The 23,356-nt window shown below is 44.1% G+C and overlaps 1 protein-coding gene across 1 annotated transcript in view; it reads left to right on the top strand.

The window, feature by feature from the left end:
• The first annotated feature begins 413 nt into the window (after window positions 1–413).
• The window catches only part of NRBP2 (nuclear receptor binding protein 2), a 260,810-nt gene continuing 237,867 nt past the window's right edge, over window positions 414–23,356 (top strand). Inside the window, exon 1 of the mRNA XM_086918121.1 lies at window positions 414–692. Coding sequence (XP_086774247.1) covers window positions 576–692 — 117 coding nt within the window. The 5' untranslated portion in view covers window positions 414–575. The remainder of the gene's footprint in view (window positions 693–23,356) is intronic.

The following is a 23,356-nucleotide window of genomic DNA, read 5'->3' as shown; positions in this document are numbered from 1 at the left end:
GGCCCGAGAGGTGGGCGCGGCCTGCTACAGATGAGCTGTAGTTCGTCACATACACAGTCTACCGGTTGTACACGCGCGGTAGGCGTGGCTTGTTGCAGGCCTCAGCTGTTTAGGGCAGGACCCCATCAAGAAGGCGTGGCTTTGTGGCCCGGGCTTTAAAGTGCAATGCACTGCATGAATCACGTGGCCGGCCTATGAGAGGGTAGGGTCGCATTCTGTGGGCGTGGCTATTTTAAGAGGTCTGCCACACAGAGGGCGCGGCTACGTTTCGTAGGCGTGGCTGATTGCAGTAGACCTGCCAGAAAAGGCTGAGTTCTGTAGGCGCGGCTTAGTTCACAGATCGACCAATCGGAGGCCTGGCTATCTCCCGTGGGCGTGGCCAGGCGAGGGGTCTGGCGCCAGCGGTGCTGGCGGCTGTCATTCGTCTGTGCCTGTCCGCCCTCAGGATCCGGGCACCGCGGCCTGGGAGCGCGCGGCGCCTGCCTGTGGCTCTGCGATCACTCTCTCTCGCGCGCACGGCTCTTGCCCCCTCCCCCCCACACCCCACGGCCCAACTGCACCTCCACCCCCGCATCATGTCGTCCTCCGAGAAAGACCGGGGTCTGTCCGGGGCGAAGGAGGACGAGAGTGAGGATGAGAGCGAAGTGCTGGAGGAGAGCCCCTGCGGCCGCTGGCAGAAGCGCAAGGAGCAGGTGAGGGGAAGGGGCATCGCAGGGACTGATGAGGGGAGGGAGACCAGCCTGCAGGGAATTCCGAGGGGAGATCGGACTGCAGGGACTGCTGAGGGGAGGGAGACCAGTCTGCAAGGACTGCCGAGTCTAGAGACTGGGACTGCTGAGGGGCGACCAGCCTGCAGGGACTGCTGAGGGGAGACCAGCCTGCAGGGACTGCTGAGGGGAGGGAGACCAGCCTGCAGGGACTGCTGAGGGGAGGGAGACCAGCCTGCAGGGACTGCCGAGTCTAGAGACAGGGACTGCTGAGGGGCGACCAGCCTGCAGGGACTGCTGAGGGGAGACCAGGAATTGCTGATTCAGGACCCAAGAAAGAGATGGGCAGGAGTAATAGGTTGCACAGGCTGCTGATGCAGGAGGCAAGAGGTGGGCAGGAGTAGGATGTTGCATGAACTTCTGATGTAGGAGCCAAGAGCTGTACAGGAGTAAGAGGTCACAGGATCCAAGAGATGGGCCCGAGCAAGGGGTTTCATGAACTGCTGATCCAGGAGCCAAGGGATGGGCAGGAGGAAGAGGTTGCATGAACAGCTGATGCAGTTCCAATAGATGGGCAGAAGGTTGAGGCTGCATGGACTGCTGAGGCAAGAGGTGGGCAGGAGTAAAATGTTGCATGAACTTTTGATGTAGAAGCCAAGAGGTGGGCAGGAGTAAGATGATGCATGCACAGCTGATGCAGGAGTCAAGAGATTGGAAGGAGTAAGAGGTCTGCAGAGCCAAGAGATGGACAGGAGTAAGAAGTCTCCAGAACAAAGAGATGGGCAGAAGGTAGACGTTGCAGGAACTTCTGATGCAGACACAGTTGCTGCAGGACTATCTGCGAGGGGCTGATAGGGGAACCTCTCTAGGCAGCTGGGAAAGCAGCAGGTAGCTTAGGGATATGACTGGAGGGAGCTGGTGAAGTAAGTCTTTTGGGAGGTGTGTTGAGACTGCACCACTTGGTCAGGCTAGAAGCCCACAGGTGCGTTCAGAGGACATGCCACTGGGATTGCCATGGGTAATTTAAGCCACGCGCCCTGGAATCCAGTGATGGGCAAATGGACTGATGCACCGATCAGAAGTAAGGAGAGAGGCTGCGTGAAGCTGGTATTCCCTGCCTCATTAAGGAGATTACGCAGGCTGGTGGTGGTGGTGATAGAGAAGACCAGACCAGATGCTGTGAGTTGGAGAAGCTGTACTGTCAGGAAGCAGGGGATATATCGCTAGACTGTGCTATGTGGCTCCTGCATGGGCAGGGCCGATTGGCGGTAGCAGGCACCGGGTGTTTCCCCGGTGGGTCGGAAGAGTGGGGGCCGGTTTTGCAGTAGTGCTGCGAAATCGGTCCCTTGTAACAATAGCGCAGAAGCAGTGTTCCCGCAAGCATGCCCTGCCGCCCGGACTTAAATGCCAGGGCTGGCTTGCAATCCCAGTCTGGCCCTGTGCATGGGGGCACCGTGGCTGCTGTAGAGGGTACAGGCAGTGGCTGCAGTAAGGCTCTAGGAAGGCTAACACTGCAGTGATGGTACATGCCTACACCGATCTGACGAAGGCTGGTTTTCCATGCATGGATAGGATGAAAACGAGGTCTTGTGCTTGACCGGTGAATGATGGAGATTAGTGCAAAGGGTTTGGCTTTGAGGTCCATTGAGATGCTTGCAGACTAGTTGGGTTTAGGGACAATAGAGACATACGTACCATATGTTGGGCTGCGAGCTGATAGTAACCTGTACAAAATGTTTGTCCTAGAGATGATGAGGCTGATGTGTAATGTGTTTGTCCGGGATAAGATGACCTGTCTTTTGGCGATAGGTTGATATTGTCCTTCGTACAATGCATTTCCTGAGGTGATCGAGACCACTATGCAAAGTTATTGGCTAGAGAATGGTGGAGACCTTTCTATAGTGACTTGCTTGAGAGATGAGATAGACCTTGGTCCAAGGCTTGTGTTAAGGAAATGATAGAGATCATTACATTTTCCCAAGGGATTATGGGGAAGTCTGTACAATGTGCTTGACCATGGCATGATTGAGACTTTTGTCAAATGTGTTTTCCCCAGGTATGTTGTAGACCCTTGTACAGTGTGTTCGACCAAATGATGAGGGAGACTTCTCCACAATGTGTTTGCCCAGAAAATGACAGACCTTATACAGTGTGTTTGCCCAGAAGATTACTGAGACATTTGTACAATACAATGTGTTTGTCGAGAAGATTACGGAGACTCATGAACAGTGTGTTGGTCAGGCGATGACAGAGACCTTTGTTACAGTGTATTTTCCCGGGAGATAATGGAGACCTTTGCACAATATGTGGGACCAAAGGATCACAGAGTCTCTTGTACAACGTGTTTTCCGAGAATAATTTTATGCAGTGTATTTTCAGGGAGAATAGCGGAGGCCTTCATGCAGTGTTTGCCATGGTGTGATAGAGACCTTTTGTACAATGTATTTGGACAGGGATGGTGGAGATGTAGGACAGAGCTTTGGGATAATGGCACGTTTTGTACAATGTGTTGGGTTGGGTATGTGGTCCTGTGGACGATGGGCAGACTTCACCAGTTTGTTCAGCTGGCGTGTGATGGATACTCTTTAATATTGTATTGGCCCTTGGCACAATGGAGACATTAGTGCAAATGTTTGACTGGAAAATGAGGGAGTCTATTGAGCAATGTGTTTGGCCGGGGGACGATACAGATCTTTTAACAAAGTCTTTGCCGAAGAGCGGATGGAGCCATTCGTCTAGTGTGTTAAATGGTGGGGTGATAGAGTCCTTTGCGCAATGTGTTTGGACAGGGATCTTAAAAACGCTTGTACAATGAATTTGGGTATGATGTTGAATTTTGTAAAATATTTTGGGTGGTGTATGCTGTCCAGGGAGTGATGGGTACATTTATACAATTTGTTCTGTGAGTGTGTGGTGAATACTCTTTTATGCTGTACTGACTCTTGGCTCAGTGGAGACCCTAGTACAACATATTGCGCTGGGGTGTGGTGGAGTCTTGAGTGCAGTATGTTTGGCCGGGGGATGAAACAGACCTTTGAACAACGTCTTAGTGAGTTGAATAAGGGAATAATGGAGACCTTTGTACAATGTGTTTGGCCAGAGGATGAGAAACACACTTGTACAAGAGACACTTACAGATGATGTTGGCCTGAGGAGTGATGTAGACAGACACTTGTAAAATATGTTGAGCTGGCAACTGATTAAAACGTGTACAATAGGTTTGCCAAGTGATGGCTTATACAGTTTATTTAGCCATTGTTTTTGGAAACCCTAGCACAGTGAGTTTTACGATAGATGCTGGATTCAATTTGATAATGGCTTTGATTGAAGTCTACTCAAGCTCCTCGGCATCTAGTTGATCCTCAGAAACATTGCCAATCTTTTGCTGAGTTACAGCAGTCACTTGCTGAATGTGAAAAAAACTGGAAACATTAATATTTGTAGGAAAACCCAAGGGAAGAACTGGAGTCTTATTGGTGCCGTTTGAATATGAGATGTGTGAGGTTCCCAGTGTATGCTGAAGTTAAGCAGCTTTTGAGAACCAGGATCCAGATAAATGCCTCCAAATTATGCAGAATTGCAGTGCAACCAGAAAATCATTTGCACTCAAGAAAGTATGACACAGAAAGCCTTGATTTGAACCTTCCTGCTTCGTTTTGGATCAGGTGCACTGGATCAGAAATCTGCAAAAAAGATTAAATACTTTCCAGTCCCTCTATCTCATTTTAGGCATACACAACAAAGCAAAGACTGCAAAATCCAGCAAAGCGACGCATTCTTTATGCTACAGCAGCTGTTTCTCACTTCTATAGAAGCATTAGATTAAGATAATCTATATATTGTGGGTGGTGAGAAGCCGACACATTGGCCCTTTGTGGGTTGCTCTAAAAATTAGTTGTAACTTGATATTCCCACGGAGAGGTAAGGTGGGGCACAGGCTACCTCTTTGGCACCCTTGGGGCTCCGCATGGCCATGAATCCCTAATTGAATATTACTTGGTGAGAAAGGCAGATTTCACAGTCCTGAATGTACACTGCCGAGCTTCAGTACCAGAGTAAAGTTACAAAACTGGCAAGTCTAGTGAAATGCACCAATATTGAAATATCCAACCCTCTCCCTTTGCTACAATAGGCAGGGCGAAAACAAACTGTGCTTCTATGTTTATGGTTTTGGAAAGAATTTTAATACCTAAACCGATACAGATTGATTTGAAGACTCGCATAATTGTATACCAGATGGGCAGGAACTAAGCCATCAAAGATGGTTGAAAGATTATCCTTCGAGGACAAAGATGGATTAATGTAATTCGTTGCTTCAAAGATCATCTTTTTATTATTACTTACTCCCCACACACTTCCTCACTTGCAGTGCTTTTATCACAATATTTTACCCCAGAATCAAGAAACCAGACCTAAAGTGCATGCATGCCGTTTCCCTCCCAAAGATTGGCGTAACATTTTCCAAAAAGATGCTCCAAATACTGTCACAACCTCACCTCTGTGTTATTTTAAACATCTGTTTGTATCCAAAGTTATGCATCCCTCAAAGATAACTGTCTTCTTTTGGCATTTTGGGTTTTTTCAGTATGAATTAGTTGGCATGCTTTTGTTTGTTTAGTGTACATTTTCGATTCATTGCAAATCTTGTGAGATGGATTACAGGGTTCTCAGCAACTCTTAATCCAGAAGGAATTAGACTAGCAGTACATTAAGAGTGGGGGTAAACAGCAGTAGTTTGAAACAGCAAAAGCACCACTAAAACCTCAAAGTCTCCCATACTCCTCCAGCCCCCAACCTTTGGCAAGCAGACAACTACGTGAATAAAATCAGTCTATGAGAAGGGAAACTACATATCAAAAATCTGATTATGTATCGAAAGACTAATTTAAATAGGAAACGTCCTTATTTCTTTCTTGATAACTGGTCGAAGAGAAGGGTCAAGTGAAGTGAAAGGTGTATGCATTCCAAACTCTTAGATGCTGCAGGTAAAAGCTGGCATAAAGTTTGTCTTTTTTCTAATATGGGAATGTCAAGACACAGAGCCCCGAGTTACATGAGAGCCCTTGACTGCTGCAATTTTCGAAGCATCATTGTCTTGGAAGGCATTTTTGGGTAAATCAATAGAGCTGATATTTCCGCCATCTCGGTCTGAAAGTAGCATTGATCTCACAACGAAATTCTAACTATCTACTGGAAGCACCTTTGCAAAGAGGATCAACGGTTTGATTTATTTATGCACCTTTATATAGCTTGAATGTGCCCCACGGGCATTAGAGAGCTGTACAGAGTTGGAATAATGGTTTACAGATCAAAATATATCAAATGAAGAGACAAAGAAATATAGTAATGTTGTTGCAAATAGATTACATATGTACAGATAGTGTATAAACAAAATGTCTACCTACATACAGCAACATACAATTTCTAGCAGTTTTGGAGTGTAAAATCAAACGTGAATGGCAACATAATTGTAGGAATAAAGCTGAGAATAATTTATCTTGGACATTGGATTATTTTTCGGGGTGGAAGGCTACCCATCTCGAGGAACATTCGCAACCCATGTCAGAGTGAACCCGGAAAGTCACTAAATTAACCCAAGCTCAACCCCCTGCTAGCTATGGCACAGAACAGCCAGTCTTAATTTAGGGAAAAGTGTAAAGTATGTGTGCAGTAATAATGTCAAAATGCATAAGAATAAAAATGCCAATCCGAATTAGAAAATCGGATTAACATTGAATGAATAAAATGATACAAAAGTGAAAAAAATCCATTGAGTGGCACCAGAGATATCAATAAAAAAATTGATGAGTTATGGCACCAAAAACCGCAAATTGCCAATGGTCACATTAGATGGGGACCTTGGCGCAATTACCACAGGCGTTCACTTCTAAGACACCTCCCTCCCCCCGGGCCTGAGGGCAGGCACTTAGAGACTGATAGGGTGTCAGGCAGAGGCCAACAAAAGGGTCCATTCAAGTCCAGTTGCCACTGGTAAGCTGGGTACTTCCAGTAAAAGACCTCTTGTAGCTTGATATATCCCTGTGGCTTGAACAAGAGGTTTGCCTTATGGCCCTTGGAGTCCAAGTCTTTGTCCTGGGAACAAGAGGGACTAAGTCCAGTCTTTGAGGGCTCCTCTCAGATCACAAATAGCAAGTCTAGTTCTTTTTTGATCTTCAACCAGTCCAGAAAGTGTTCTGTGAAGTGGTTGCCTAGAGGTACCACATGTATGTGTGACACTAGCTGGTGGGTTGGAATCTGTGCTTAGTTTGACAGAAATTAAGTGCCAGGAGTCCACTGCAGTTGGTCCCACCCAGAGCTCCTGTCACTGCTGCCAAATGCCCACAACCGCACTACCTGCGTGCTAGTTTTATCAATTTGTAAAGCATGTGTTAAATAGTTAAACATTCCACTGATTAGTTGTGCTAAAAACATAGAACTAAACATGGAATGGGAAAATATACACAGATATTTAGAAAAAAGGGCCAGTGTCAAGCACCGGCACAAATTAGGCACTCTTGGGCAGACCCTAACCAATAGGGTAAAAGTTCCTTGGGCTAATCTTTCCCACTTTGGGAATTTTTTAGATGGCAAAGTCTTAGGAATAAACTTTACTGAGGGCTTTGTATGTGTGTGGATGGTATACCATGGTAATGCTAGTGTCCTCCCACATCTAACACTAAAATGCAGTTTGAGGCAGCCACTGTACCCACAATAAACCCAGAGACAGAAGTCTGGTAGAACCAAAGCAGAGTCTTTCAGCAACCAGGCAGTAGATACACAAGACTTGTCTTGGCATCCTTTTCTTTCTGCTTTTAAGTGTACCTAAAGTTTCATATATGAACTCAACAAACCTCTCAAGCAGAAATATTTTTTTTAACAAATTTTATTAGCATTTTGTGGAAATACAAGCATCATGGAGCCGGGCCGGCATCATCAAATAGTACATCAAATAGTAGTCATATATAATATATCCCTTTATCAATCAAGAAAATATAGTAGTGCCCAAAAGTATTTCCTACAATAGCAATGAACGGGTAAGCAAGCACCAGCACAACCTGCAGGACCACATTCGCTCACAACCACTGCTTAACCTCCACAGCAGGCAGCTTCCTCCCTTATCCCCAACTCGCAACATGGCCATGCCCTGCCTTAACTCACCCCAGACAGGGGAAATCAACTCTCAATCCCATCTTAGGCAATGTGTCAGTCTAACTTAGATGGTTAGTATTGTCAGATATTTTGTTACAGATCTTTTAATATTTGTAGTCGGCTTAAACTCTACTCAGACGAATATTTCAATCTCAGATCATGCTATAAATTGTTTGAATGTCATTCTGCCTCTGATTAGGTCCTTACATTGCAATGCATATTGGAATATTTTGCATCTAAAAAGTACACTCCATCCTCACACTTTTTGTCACATTCAGTTCTGTGTATCATGCAACTCCCCACAGTACCTCTACTGGTATGCCATCCGATACAAAATCAGTTGCAGCCAATATAATAATCACAAGTTCTTCCAAGACTATCGCCACTGAAAGAAATATTGCCAATGCAAATACCCCTCATACTCCTGTGCTTAATTTGTAAATAAATAAGTGCCAGGGCTCGCGTCAGGAGGCCACTGCAGCTTGCATCACACATTGCCCCTGCCATGATGCCAATGATGGTACCTACACCACTACTAACCATCACATTTCTAAAAGTGTGACCATTCAGACTATTCCAGGCCCCCAAAACTATGAGTGGCTTGGGCGGCAGGTAAGAGTAATTTCTAATGTATATTGAATTAATAAATGACTGTGCTTGTGGTCATCTGAGATAGTGCCCCCTTGTGGCAGACACGAGTGCTAGTGTTGACAATTAAGTAGCTGTGATGAGCACTGGAAACCACTGGCTCAAATTAAGCACTGCCTATACCACACCACAACAAATATCACACCACCAACACTAAACCACCACCAGTACCAGACTACTCAGAGAACCACATGACTACCAATACCACTACCAGCTTCATCAACACTATTACGTTCACACCGCTACCAACACAAGAGAAACTATCATGACAATACCACAGGCAATGCCCCCCTTATTTGGCTTTTGCCAGTGCTTACTTGACGTTTGTGGCTGGTTTTCCCCTGTTGGTTTCAATGTCTGTTTCCACTGAATTTTATTCCACATTGTTTTGTCGCTTCACCAACAGAGCACCAGGCTGTGCCTGGCTTCGGGGTGCACCAAAAGTGATGTATTCTGCAAAGTGGCCAATCTGTGTCGGTTGTTGCAGGTGGTGAACGTATGTGTCATTTCTGAAGACTAGAAGTTATTTTTCATCATCAGACTTGAACTCAGAGCAAAAGAGAGAAAAGGAGAAAGTACCATGTGCTGCGTGGGCTGTGTCTTCATGGACACATTGCGTGCGGATTCTTCATCGTCTTTGGAATAGTCATTGGGGTTGTGACTTAAAGACCCATCCTTGGTGTCCCAGGCAGCACCTTCATCCTCTTGGGATGTCTGGCCTGTGGCCTACAGTGACTGGTTCCATTGGTGCTTTGCAGATCCCTCTGTCGTTGCAAGCTTTGAGAGAGCATGCAAACATGTTCTTTGCACCCGTTGCTTGTGGAGCGGGATTTAATATCGGCTCGCCTTCTGATCGGGTACGGGGTTACCTCTATTTCTCTCAAATTATGTACCTTAAAGAGGAAAATTCTGCACACATGTGGCATTGTATAGGAAAGCTTAGCAGAGAAAAAGTCTGCAAAAATGTTTCATCTTGACTCAATTATAGTGAAAATTAAATTGCAATGCTTTGAAACATGAACCTGTAATGTGCGGAAAAATTATGCACTTATGAAGTTAAATGGTAAACAAGGCCTGGACCTGAAAGGAAGGCATACCATTAAATTACCCCTTCCGCGCAGAGTCTCTTAAACTCTTGTTTCCTCCTCACCCCACCTTAATGCTGCATTAATGCTACTGGTTCCTTGCGATGGGCACCAGCACTCCTTTTGGGGTTTTGACTTATCATCATACATTAACAAAGAGCAAGAGAGCAAACCAGGAAATGGTGGGAAATGAGTCGAGAAGCCAAAGATAGGGATACAATGACAAAGGGAGAAAGCATGGATGAAAAGGGACCTGCAAGAGGAGATGGAGAGACAGGAAAAGAATGGAAGTGGAAGAAAGAGGCATGAGGTGGAATCAAGACAACGGTCTCTTTCTTTTCTACAACTCTCGCATTTTGCTGAGCTTTCAGCCAGTGTCTAAGAAAAAACTTGAGCCCAAGTCTATTTTTAGGTCTGGCTTGGCAGCACAGCTGTTGGTGACCTTATGTTATTTTAAAAAAATGAGCTTTTAGGAGTTTTACAGAGAGGGGCAGTGGCTCCCTCTTCATGATGGGTCATTATGAGTACATCTTTTGATCTGTGCTTCCACAGAAAGACTGCTTATCCTCCAACCAGGTGTGATCATTTCTTTATGGAGGGTTTGAGCCAAGCTCTTTAGCAAGGAAAGCTACTTTAGTTGACCTTTTAGCCTCAGATAGTTGGAGGTTAACAGTAATGCCACTGCGAAGCTATTAAAAGCTTCTCCCAGATAATTATGGGGTTTGTCCTGTGGTTGCTATATGTCAACACTTAGGCTTAATACAGCAGCGCTCTGACAGTTATGGTGGCAGGGCTACAAGCTAGATCTGTTTATTATGAAAAGTTATGATAAAGTCAGTGGGCTTCAATTATTTATTGTGAAGTGGATAGGTTGAAGTCAATATCCGTTTAAGAGTGGATTGTTTTTATTCATGTTAAAATCTGCAGAGAGGTGTTTTGTTACATGGACTCCGACAGCTTACCGAAGTAGGCACGGGCTTCCAAAGTAGGCACGGGCTTCCAAAGTAGGCCCGGGCTTTAAGCGCTAGTTACGCTCTCTGACAGCCCAGCGGGACATACGATATGCGCTCTTATCATCCTTGTTAGTCGCTTTCAGAAGACCTTTTATTTTGCTATGCCAATGGTCATGTTTACATTTTGTGACTATTCCTGATGGGTGCCTTTTTGTAAGGCTTATGCTCAATCTAGTTGAGCTGAGTTGGTTTTAGAGACAAGCCAGTGATAAAGGGTTTGACTAGTAGAAGTTACGTCCGAAGCCATAAGTCTGATCTTTCTTATAAAACATTATGACAAACTCCTAGTCCTGGCTGATTTTTTTCTGAAAGGCATTGGTTAAAGCCAATATGTGTTTAACGTGGATGTTTTAGCAGACTGTGTTACGGGCCGTGGATCAGTATTTTGTTACATGATACCCCACTGATTACCGAAGTACGCAAGGGTTTTGGTGTTCATCAGCTACTGTGACAAACCCTGGGGTTTGAAGATTCTCTTTGTGATAATCCTTCTTAGGCCCTTATGAGAGGGTTGTATATTTATTTATTTTTATTTATAAAGTTTTATATAGCGCGAATATGACCAGGTATTTAGAAAAAAAAGGGCCAGTGTCGAGCACCGGCACAAATTAGACACTCCTTGGCACACCCTAAGCAATAGGGTAAAAGTTCCTGGGGCTAACCTTTCAACTTTGGGGATTTTTTAGATGGCAAAAGTCTTGGAACTAAACTTTACTGATGGCTGTGTATGTGTGTGGATGGTATACTATGGTAATGCTAGTGTCCTCCCACATCTAACACTATATAATGCAGTTTGAGGTAGCCACTGTACCCACAATAAACCCAGAGACCGAAGTCTGGTAGAACCAAAGCAGAGTTTTTCAGCAACCAGACAGTAGATACACAAGACTTGTCTTTGCATCCTATTTTCTCTGCTTTTAAGTGTACCTAAAGTTTCATATATGAACTCAACAGACCTCTCAAACAGGATGTTTGTCAAAACAAATTTTATTAGCATTTTGTGGAAATACAAGCATCATGGAGCCGGACCGGCTTCCTCCAATAGTAGACATATATAATATATCCCTTTATCAATTAAGAAAATACAATAGTGCCAAAAAGCATTTACTACCATAACAATGCAACAGTTAAGTACCAGCACAACCCACAGGACCACATTCGCTCACAACCACTGCTTAACCTCCACAGCAGGCAGCTCCCTTATCCACAACTCGCAACATGGTCATGACCCACAAGGGTATCGGAGCGCTTTACAATATACTGTTTTTAAATATTAGATGATTGGTGTAATATACGTACATTTAAGATTCGACTTTCAACAGTGGTATACGGATAGCATAGGTGGCTAATAGTTATCAAAGAATTAAAGTCTTCGGATGTGATGTTCATTAGAAGCATTTTTACTTCTTTTTTGAAGGCGGTAAAGCAAGAGATTCTGCGTACATCTGGAGATAAGTAGTTCCAAATCTTCGGTGCGATACCTGAGAATGCTCTGCAACCAGTTCTCTTTTTGTGGAAGGATTGTGGTTTTGGTAGTAGTGAACTCGCACTTCGCGATTGTCTGCAACCTCCTGACCACTCTAGGTTTTGTGCTGATTGTAACTGTATGCATGATCGTCGCTAGCACATGTTATGTTATTTTATGTTAGTATGAATTTGTAGAGAGCACGTTCACCCCGGGGTTTCTTGGCGCTGTGAGCCGCTGGGGAACCCGTCCTGGCTTTCCCTGTGAGATGGTCCCTGTTGGGCATCCCCAGGGTGAAGCCAGGCATCCCCGGCAGCGAGGGGGCCGTTGTGGAGATAAAGCAAGCTATTGCCCAGAGTTGCAGCGTGGGACCCATGGTTAAAGAGGCACCGAGGCGAGATTTCTCGAGCCCAGTGACATTGGTTCCGTACCCTGCCGCGTCAGGAATTGAACCCGGGTCCCAGGGCAACCTCTGCTTCTGGGTCTGCCGCCTCTAACCGGTGAGCCACACTTCTCCACTACACATGTGTTGGTTACGGTGTCCGGCCAATGGTAGAGGCTATGGGGCCGATTGCTTCATTGGGATAGTGATGTCAGATATAAATACAAAAAGGTTAACCGTATTTGATTAAATTCATCAAAACGGGAAATTCATTCATCCTTTCGGAACTCTTGAACACTTTCACCTGTGAATTCAGGGTGCCCCTACTCACCATCCTCAGGAAGACCCCGTTTTGAGAAATAATTGTCACACTAATTTATTGGGGCAAAACTGTGACGATCGTAATTGTCTGTTCCATGTCCATGGGCCGGCATGGGAAGGCTGTACATGTGACTGAAGCATCCAGTGAACAGACTCAAGATATGTCATCAGAAGCTGGGCACTTTTTGCATTTATATTTCATGCGCACTTTACTGCACAAGCACCTTTGCACATTTCTCACGGAGCACATTTTTCTTGGTAAGTTTTTTCTCAAGTGAAATGAACTACATGGAGACCATGTAAGATTGTATGAAATCCAATGTTTGTGGTTGCGTATGTGTATTACCGCCTCGGTTGGGCAGATGGGAAGATTGTTTGTTTACTGACTCCCTTGAATGCAGATACATTTTACAAATAGATCCATGTTTCCAGGAAAACGGGGTTGCCCCATACTGCATGTTAATTTTTTTATTATTTGCAGATTTATAATGTGAGGACTCTAAGGTATTGGAGCGCTTTACGTGAGCACCGGTTACGTTACACAAGGACACATTCATTTTTGGAAGGCATAGGGAGATTAAGTGGTTTGCCCAGAATCACAGGTTGTTGAGCCAATGCCGAGACTCGAACCGGACTCACCAGTTCTAAAGTTGGCAACTCTGGTTGTTACGCCACAACCTCGCCCCATTTGCATTGCGCATACAAGTTATTTATGGCAGCAAGCCATTGCTCCAGGCTGATCTGATTATTACCAAATGTTATGATAAAGGCAGTAGGTCAGATGTATTGGTTGTGAAAAGCGAATTTTTAAGACACTAGCTTTTTAAGGGTGTATTGTTAACACACCGCCCTACAGCCTGACATAGGTATTTCATTACATTGACTCTCACAGGTTACTGTACTAGATAAACTCTTAAACGTGTTTGTTACCCGCTGTACCAAACTCTGGGGGTAGAAAACGTGAACAGTTTGTTCCTCTTATGATGAGGTCTACAGATTTCTGCCAAATGCAACTTAGTATATATTTTTGCTTTTATGGCTGTATGTCGGAAGCTATTACAACTATATACAAAGTTGCATTTGGCGATTGGTTATTGTGCTTCGCCAGTGAAAAGGCTATAGGCCAGACTGGTTCACTTAGGAAAAGTTATGTCTGAAGCCATAGGCCTGAACTATTTGTTCTGAAAAGTTACGACAAAGGCACCACGGCTGGCATGTTCAAGCCAGTAGATTTTTTGAGGTGGATTAAGATTACACTCCTACTTTGTGTACAAAACCATTACAAGATGGCCACTCACTGCTCTGTTTATTTTCTTTTACTTATGTGTTTTAATTTTGTTCTTTTAATTATCTTGCATATGTTTGTTGACTCTGTGCTTTTTAGTGTGGAGAAGTGAGTGGATTAATGCTAAAATAAGTCAGTGGGTGGGTATATGAATGATACAGTGCGTGCATTCTTAAATACTGAGCTGCTAAAGTCCAAGTGACTGGAGAGGTAGTTCCCTTATGAGCCAAGCCCATTGGCATTGCCAGTGCTTGTTTATTACGTATATTATTTATTTATGAAACCAAGCACTTTCTCACACTCTCCTGTAAACACCCTCTGGGTGTCACAAGTGCACACGTCAGCTGCTCGTGAGATTGTTGTCTTGGGTCCGCCCTCCAACCCTGGAGCCCGTTCACCCAGGTGCCCTCTGAGGCCAAGAATCGGGGCTGGGCACGGTGCGGGCTGATAAGGAGGGCGTGCCTGCCGGCCCAAGATGGCGCTCCGTTTGTGGTGTAAACGGAGAGGCGCTTGAAGGAGCTGAGTGGAAATGCGTTAGCCAACTATCCGGGGAAGCGTGGGGAGGAGGGTAGAGCAAGGAATGCGTGGTGAAGGAGGGGGACGGCGGAAAAGTATTGTGTGCAGGCTTTAATTGATGTTGTAATCTCCATTCTGTTGTATGTTGTAGCAGAATTTATATAGCGCTTCAAACCCCTGACAAAGCTAAAGCGCTCTAGTTAGCGCCCTTTTGGAGTTGTACTGTTGAAAAGTTGTCAATAGTATGACGTGTGTTCTTGGTGTTAGCTGATGGTCGCGAGGTCTGAAGACATGAAAGAAAACATTTTGATTTGGTGAAAATCGAAGTAATCCAAGGGATTAGACACGGTGTCAAAAAGGCCTGCTTTAGAAATGTGATTTATTTCTCTCACACATGCAGTTTAAAAATACGCACAGTTCCCACGCCTAAACATTGTGCATTTAACGAAATGGGATAAAGTCTTGAGTCTGCTTGAACATGTATATTATTTAGGTGACCTGATGACTCAGTCTCGCCAGGGTACACCCACGTTGGGCTTTCCTTTAATAACCTCGTGCATTCTGGGAGTTGTAGTTTTCGTTCATTCCAACGAAACCAACCGTGCCAACTCTGCTGAAAACGTTTTGTGGAAGGTAACCTTAGAACTGGAAAATAGTGTCCTTGAAGACATGACATTGTTTGGTGACCATAACATATGCCATATGTGTTTAATAACTTACTCATGCTCAAGCTTGAAATGAGTGGACTGAAGTAGTTGAGACAGGTCCCCATCATATTTCACCTCGTTGAAAATGTAAAATATGACTGCCCAAAGCCGTCTCCTGTCCAGAATGTAAAAAGAGCAAGGTTTGTTCTAGTGCCTTTATGGTGTTAGATTTACCTTTTGAGGACACACGCTTACATTTGGACTGCAGATACACTACGAACCTGAAAACGGGCATCTAAAAGGCATGTTTTATAAGCCCACACTCAATCGAGCAATTACATTTATTGTCATGCGTTAATAAAGTCCGTCACGATATTACCATATAATACAAGATGATAAAACTATAGTAAAAGATATTTCATAGCTGCTTTTCTATTTGTCAGTTTCTTAAGAGTTCACTTTATTTCAACGATATAAAATGTAAATTACTATCCTCTAATAAAAATATAAATTATGCTGTAGTGATATTTAGCTACATTTGTGTTGCACCAAATCTGCTGTATCAATTTTAAGGGGCCAATTTATATACATATGTTGTTATAATATTGGTACTAAAGGGCAATATAATGAAGATCACTTACAGAACTAAAACCGTTTAACATCTCTGGTGTTAATGTTTCATTATTCTTCACATAAAATAGTAAGTGGCTCTCAGCTAAATTCTTTTTTCCTTTCCTTTCCCCCATGTGATTCACCCTGTACCATGTAAATATGCTCTTTATTTTCAATAAAAAATTACTGGGAAAAAAAGTGTCATTGTGAGTGAACATAACAATTTGGATTTTTGTTTCTGTTTATGCAAAGTCATGCAGTCCCTGGTTTTTAGGTCGAGCATTCGAGACCTCTTGTATATACTTTAATATATACTTGTATGTGTATGTACTTTGTGGGCTCTGGAGGTCAGCCCTAGGACTTGTCTGCTTCCACTTATTTTCTGTTGAACTGCCTCTATTTAACTGTCTTGATAGAAAACGACCAGCAGAGGTCAGTAAAATACCAGAATCACTTTTGCATTCTTTAGATTCCAGTCCATAGAAATTGTCTTCAACGAGCACCAGTAGACAATACCATTTTTTAGGTCGAGCGTAGCGATAGCGTAGCGATGGACCTTTTGTTGGCGTGTTCGAAGGAATCTGAGACAGCGTTCAGGCACGAGCCTCGCTGTCTCAGATTCCTCCTCGAGGGCGCGCAAGGCGCCGTGCACGGCGCCGTGCACATCCCCTGCCTCGGAAGCTCCATCCCGCAAGTAAGCCTCTCGCCTACATAAACACCCCTTTCCTTCTCAAAGTAAAGATGCGCCTTGTCCACGTGCACCCCCTTATCTTGGCAAAGGCACTGTGTCTGAAGCCGTTTTACTACGACTCTGGTTGCTTTTTCATATTTCTGCACCTAAACACGCGTTCAGCAGTACGTTTGCAACAAAAACAAATTTACTAAGTATTTGGACAGTTTAACCCCAACCACCCCACTCACAAGCTCACGCGCACACAACACCCCCCCACCCACCCCACTCACAGCCCCACACGCACACACACAGCCACGCACGCACACTCCCTTACCCCACGAAGTCTTCATCAGCATACTGCAGAGTCTCCATCTTGATTACAAGAGCCCCCTAAAGTCTGCCTCGCCGCCACTGTGCACGAGCCGCAGATCCAGGAACAGCGCATGCGCCAGCAGCCCTCGCGCTCCTAGCCTCCCCCCCCCCCCTGTCTCCTCCCCCGCTCGGATGTGGAGCACAGGTGCCGCGATGCTTATTTGTGGGAGCTGGCCAATTTTTACCCAGGGATATGCAATGTATGAAGACCCGGGCACAAATCTACTCAATTTGGACGGTACAGTTGAAATAATTCTCTCATTTACTTAGCTAAAATGAAAACACCAGGGATACAGAATTGTGTTTTGGCAAATATGAAATGGGGATCTAGACATGTCTCTATCGAAAGATACAAGGAAATTACTACCGGACTTTTATGGTAGTTATGGGAACTTAAACCATCACATGTTTCTGCCTATTGTGCCAAAGCACTCTCCCGTCATTTTACACGCTGCACACTTCAACTTGAACACTCTTACTTTTTTCTGAAACACCCATTTTTCCTTCTGTTTTATCTGTAAACTCTCACTTCCTCATGCCGTTTACCCCTGCCTCAACATTTTTTAACATATAAAATGTTACTTTTATCCATTGTTAATCCAAGGCTGAAAGACATACTATAAATACATTTCATGAGAATAATTTCTTTCCAGGTAGCCGTCAACCACAGTTTTGCAATTAAGAGGCCTCGCTACTCTCCGAATCCATGGTACTCCTTTTATCAACCTAAAAACGCGTCATTCAGTATTCGAACCTGTGAGGTGCGGATAACACCCAGCTCCCTACAGCTATTTCTTCCAGTCTTTAGTAGGAGTCAAAATTGACACGAGACAAATAGATCTCGCTTTCAAGTATGCTAATCACCAGAGTCGTCATGCTGTTGTTATTTTTACTGGAAAAATGCACCACACACCAAGATCTCGGCAGGATGCGCTTATCTCTCCTCAGCCTGTCATGCAAACAAATTTGGCCCCTGGTGCGATGGCACCTGTTGCACCTTCCTAAAGCTGGCACTGTTGACAGGCATTCTGTGACTTCTGTAGCAAAAAGTGATTACGAGTTATGCCTCATGCCATCATTGTCTAATATTTAAGGACATGTAGAATTAAAGTTCCCTTACCTACATTATTACGCATCAAAAAGACACGTAGGAATCCCATGAGTTAAGGTGTGAACAAGACTTTTCACTTTATAGCCTAGATTATCTAAACATAAGGGCTACTTTACTCTACATATATCTCAAAAATCCTATCAAGCTGTATTTACTCCAAGTCTCGAGCTTCAAATCCCTTCTCATCCCATTATCTCATTGGTCGCCCTAACCACTTTATTTATAATCATGAAGCCCACAGGGATCTTATGATTTTATATTTGCTGGTGATAACCAGCAAATATAACTGTGAAGAAATAGTTTGGTGACTCGGTGCACTGATGTGTCCACTGCGAGGATCCGTGTTTCCTCCCAAAGGCACAGGGTCCAATCCAGAGCAGGTCCACTCTGCCTTTAATCCATCTGAGGTTGATAAAATGAGTGCCATTTACTTGGAAATAAGCATCTGTTGTCTGTCAACAGCGTCACCCGACCTTCCCAATGCCTGTATCAGTAATAGCTGCAGTAGTAAAAATAGTATTGTCATGGAATTCTAGGGAGGTGATTATCAACAATTTTGATGTGACCTACTTATGCGGCTTCAGGAGTACTCCCGACTCATGCAGTGCCCCGGACTAGTGCTGTGTTTTACTCATGGAATCCAGGAGTACTGCACTAGTAAGGCACGCCTCTTCACAGATACACCTCTGTAAATTAAACCTTCAGGGGCATATTAGCAACGGGAGTATCGGCGCTATCCCGGCTCGTGCAGACCCCAATCACCCTATCCCCCGGCTTGCGCGCAGCCCTTCTCAGGCTGCTGCTGTCTCCCCTCCCCACCCTAGTGTGCGCGCTCCCAAGTCAAGTGACAGTCGCGCGCGGCCCCGCTTCCTTCTGTGAAAGGGAACCAGTAGTACCCGTTAGTAGAGGCAGGATAGAGGCTGTGTCAGGGTCCGTCGCCCAGTGCTTTCCGCCCCAGCCCCTCCGACACTTAGTGCACTGTGGTCTCCTGATCTCCGGAAGGTCCAGCAGCACTCCAGTTCTTATGCAGAGAGGTGCTCAGTTGCTAAGTTACAGGCAGAGTGGAACATGGTTTCTAGAGGAGTGACAGCTCCCCCCTCTCTCCTGTCATACCTCACCCCACTTCCAATCAAAATTGGATAAATGTCTCATAGTGGCGCGCTACACTTGCATTGCCGGGGGGGGGGGGGGGGGGGGGGGCTACGTTGTGTGCATTTCCGAGAAGGGTTCTGCTGAAGCTTGGCTACAGACAAGTTTAATTTCAAGTATCGGACCCGGATCTTGGTTAGTGCCATGACATGGGCAGTTAAAAAACACTGAACGGCTGTGGCAAAGGTCTTCCAGCCTAAACTATGCCCCTGTGTCGTGCCACGGTGGCACTGCTACTTGCATGGCTTCACTTGCAACGAGCCTGGATAACGCATTGCTGGTGCACCCGTGCCTCACACCACCATAACAGCCAAGTTCTCAGTTTGGCTATGTGTGACATTTTAATGTTTTCAGCATGATTGTGTGACATTTCAATATATTACATGTGACATTTTGAATGACACTTTATAGCGAGTACAGCAAAACAGTTATGTCATGATTCAGATCTCGGGAAATCCCCTTCTTCTTCATTTGTAATGTTTTTATTTAAAAAAGACAAAAAACTGCCTTAACATTACTGCCCTTGTTTGCAATTGGATCTATTACAGTTTAAGGCTGCACTTTCAGTAGGGGATTAGTAAAAGTGTGCGTTTATCAAATATAGATGTCGTTCAACATATCCCTCTCCCCTCCAATAAAAATAAGCATTTGCAATGCCATAGGTCACGCATTGTTAAAGTTTCAGTTATTGGCATTGTAAATGACAATGTCTTTTATTCATTTTTTTAAATCTTGTATTTTCAGTGATATGACCACTGAAGGCACTGGTTTTATATTAAAAATAGAGTTTTGGACTATACCATTTCCAGCTGAAAGGCAATATTTCTCTCCACGTGTTCCCGTACATGACGTGTCACGCAGTTTGGTGCTCACTTTCCCTCCATATTAAAGAACAGTAGATGTTTCAGCACCCAGGCTAATGGGCTGCATAGCTAAATACGTATAAGGTCCCACAGGCTAGACCAATTGCATTGCAAATGCTTGTTAAAAGAATCCTATTGCTATGCTAAACAATCCTCTGGTTCTGGTTCTTTTATTGCTGTACTAACTCACTATCTGATGCTGGTGCTGTGCCCTTAATGATCTATTTGAGTAATTTGTCATGTGATTAAAAGAATTTACAATTTATCTGAGGGTCTGTGGTGTCGCGGCTCCTCATTATTGCAGTTCGGCAAGAACAAATCCCCCTCTCATTGAAGATGCATTTAAGCAGCGAGAGGCGCGCTTTCTTTAATGCGGAACATATGCATATCAAATGCATGAAATCCTCCTTGAAGGCACCACATAGCCCACATGTTTTAGGTCCTTTGTACCTCGAAGATGGTTTGTCCGCTAAGGGCGGCAGCACTCCTAGACGAATAGCCAGTAATTTCTTCTTTAGGTACACAGGGTTGGTTAAAGAAAGATATGCTGCTTGTTGTTGTAAAGTGACAAATGTTTATGCTGTCATCCAAGCATGTGATGTCCACGAAAACATATTTTTTCATCCGTAAGGGAATACATTTTTGCTGCTTTGTTAATCACATGGCAAAAAGTTGGGTGTGACACATTTAAATCCCATAAGTCAGCTGTGTTGGTTTTTTCCAGTGACGACAGTAAATACTTGGTGTAGCTAGAATCTGCGTAGTTCATCAGGGATTGCCATAGAGCCCTGACTAGAGGGCTAGACAGATTGTTTTGCATTTTATGCCATGGTTTGATAATATGGTATCTTCTTGCTATACCTTGTTGTGTCAGTCCAAATTCCAGGCAGATTTGCGCAGGTGACGCGTTTCACGTTTTATAAGTATTTGTTTGGAGTTTATCCAAGATTTGAGCATATTTACCATGCATAACCATATTTGCGTAAGTTAGCATGGGAAGCAGTTTTGTGTTGGTGATTGCTAGCATGGCTCCAAAGAGGGTCCATCCGGTCCTTTCGCAAGTGCACAGAAGGCAAATATTAAGGCATTGTTTTTTCTGACCATGTATTTATTCATTTATTTATAAAGTTTTCTATAGCGCAAACTTGACTTGAGAGGGTATCAGAGCGCTTTACATTTAGGATCGTTGCGTTACAAGTTACATAAGATATAAGAGCATAGTAAGGTACAGTACACACTGCTTGTGAGTCTGAAAGCTGAAATTCTTATCAGAGTCTATGCCTTAATATTTGTAATTGTTGTTAACCTCTTCTATACTAGCATTTCCTAGTTTGATTTTCAAAGGAGCACTGGCTCTATTCCCTTCTGACATTGTTTTTGTCTTAGTTATGTTAATTTCCAATTTGTTGGTCTGTGTAAAAACAGCAACTTCTTCAACTGATCTTTGAAGTCACGCCCTTCGTGTTGCTCAGCAATACAATAGCGTCTGCGTATGAAAGGTTTGATATGGTCAATGGTCCTAATCTCAGAGCGTCTGAATTTACCTGATGGAGCTGGGGGGACAGATCGGCCATAAAAAGGTTAAACAAGTGTGGAGCAAGAATACACCCTTGCTTAAGATCCATGGCTGTGAGTATTCTCCTGGACAATCTTGTACCATTCACTGCCTTGAGTTGGATCCACGTGTCCGTATATAATGATTCATTAGCTCTTCAAAAAAATCTTGCATGCCCCGTCGTCTTAATTTTACCCACAGGAGGGTTTGGTTGACTCGATCGAAAGCTGCTTTTTAGTCTATGAAGCAGAATTGCAATTGTTTCTTCAGACGTTTGCACTTCTCTACATGTGTTGTTATTGTTCGCATGTTGACGGTGATTCCGTACCCTTTCTGTAAACCAGTCTGTTGTGGTGGAATCAGGTTGTTGGTATTAGACCAATCAGTTAAATCTTCCAGTACTAGCAAGCCATAATACTTGGCTTCTGAATCAATGAGCGCTATTAACCTGTAGTTCGCTGGGTTTGTTTGATCACCCCGCCTTGAAGATTGTATTTATTATCGACCCCACCTCTTTAAACAATGCCTTTATTGGGTTGGTCCAATATTTTGCATCTAGCTTGTATATAGCTTGCGGAATGCCATTTCGGCCTGCTGCACCCACACTTCTGCCAGCCTTAATGACTTTTTCCATTCTTAGCGTTGTATATTGTACGTATTCTGAATGGGTTGAACTGTCACACAGGGATGTATGACGTTACAACGCAGACTGTTACAATGCCTGCCTTTACAACGTGGTTTTTACATCGCATACCTTTACAACGCATAGTGCTTCGAGGTGCTGAATAGTGAAAAGTTTAATTTTCTATTCCAACTGCAGTCCCCGTGGACACTAGGGAAGGTGTTGGATAGAAAATTAAACTTATTCCCTATCCTAGAGCGCCCCCCAGCGCAATGCGTTGTAATGGTTTACGTTGTAATGACCGCGTTGTAATGGTAGTGCGTTGTAAAAGTTTTGTTGTAAAGGTTGTTCACCGTCACACAGGGTCAATATTGCATAATTATTAATACTGTCTGACTCGATTGCTTTATTAAACTTGGACTGCCCAGGATATCGCTTCGGCACTTGCACAGTGGTATGAAGCGCTATACGAGTGTTACAGCACATCACACTGGACATCACTGGAGGCCCTCGGGGGCAACACGTGCCGCACCATTTGAACTCAGGCGCTCGGGAAGAGAAGTGACAGGACATTGTTTTTCCTATGTTAGTATCTCTGCTGCTCGGGGAAACAATTTTTTTGGCATGTTCTTTTCATTCCCCAAGCAAGATTAATGTTAGCCCATTAGCCGTGAAACCTATCTACTTCCATCTGAAATGCTGACTCTTCCCTTTCACCCACTGGGCTGTTTAACCCTCAAGAACGAAAGCAGAACCAATGAATGACATTTTATTTTGCATTTCACAAGTCTGTTAAGTGCACTATGACAAGTCATCCATTCCTCTGATTTCAGCCACCAGTTGCATGGTTGGGATTGGAGTTTTGCCACAACACTTTCTTTGTTTCAAAGCCCCAGAATACACAGTGATGTTGGCTAAGATGCCAGAAAAGGTGGAAGGGGTTGTACATGACATGGAGCCGCTTGTCAGGAATGTTTTGAAATGTTGCAAAGTCATCTTCTAGTCCATTTAAAATCTGCTACACACATTAAGCCAAAAATAAACTCTTCTCCTATTTTGTGAGGGTTCACTTTCTGTTCACCCCATTCATTAAAACAAGCACTGGCAATACCAATTGTTTTGTTTTTTTGTGTTGTGCAAAGTTTCATACCCAGCTTCATAACGCAAGAAGGGTGCCCCAT

Source organism: Lissotriton vulgaris, chromosome 4_1 (assembly GCF_964263255.1).
Source record: "Lissotriton vulgaris chromosome 4_1, aLisVul1.2, whole genome shotgun sequence".
NCBI classification, from domain to species: Eukaryota; Metazoa; Chordata; class Amphibia; order Caudata; family Salamandridae; genus Lissotriton; species Lissotriton vulgaris.
This window is presented reverse-complemented; position numbering and strand designations above follow the sequence as displayed.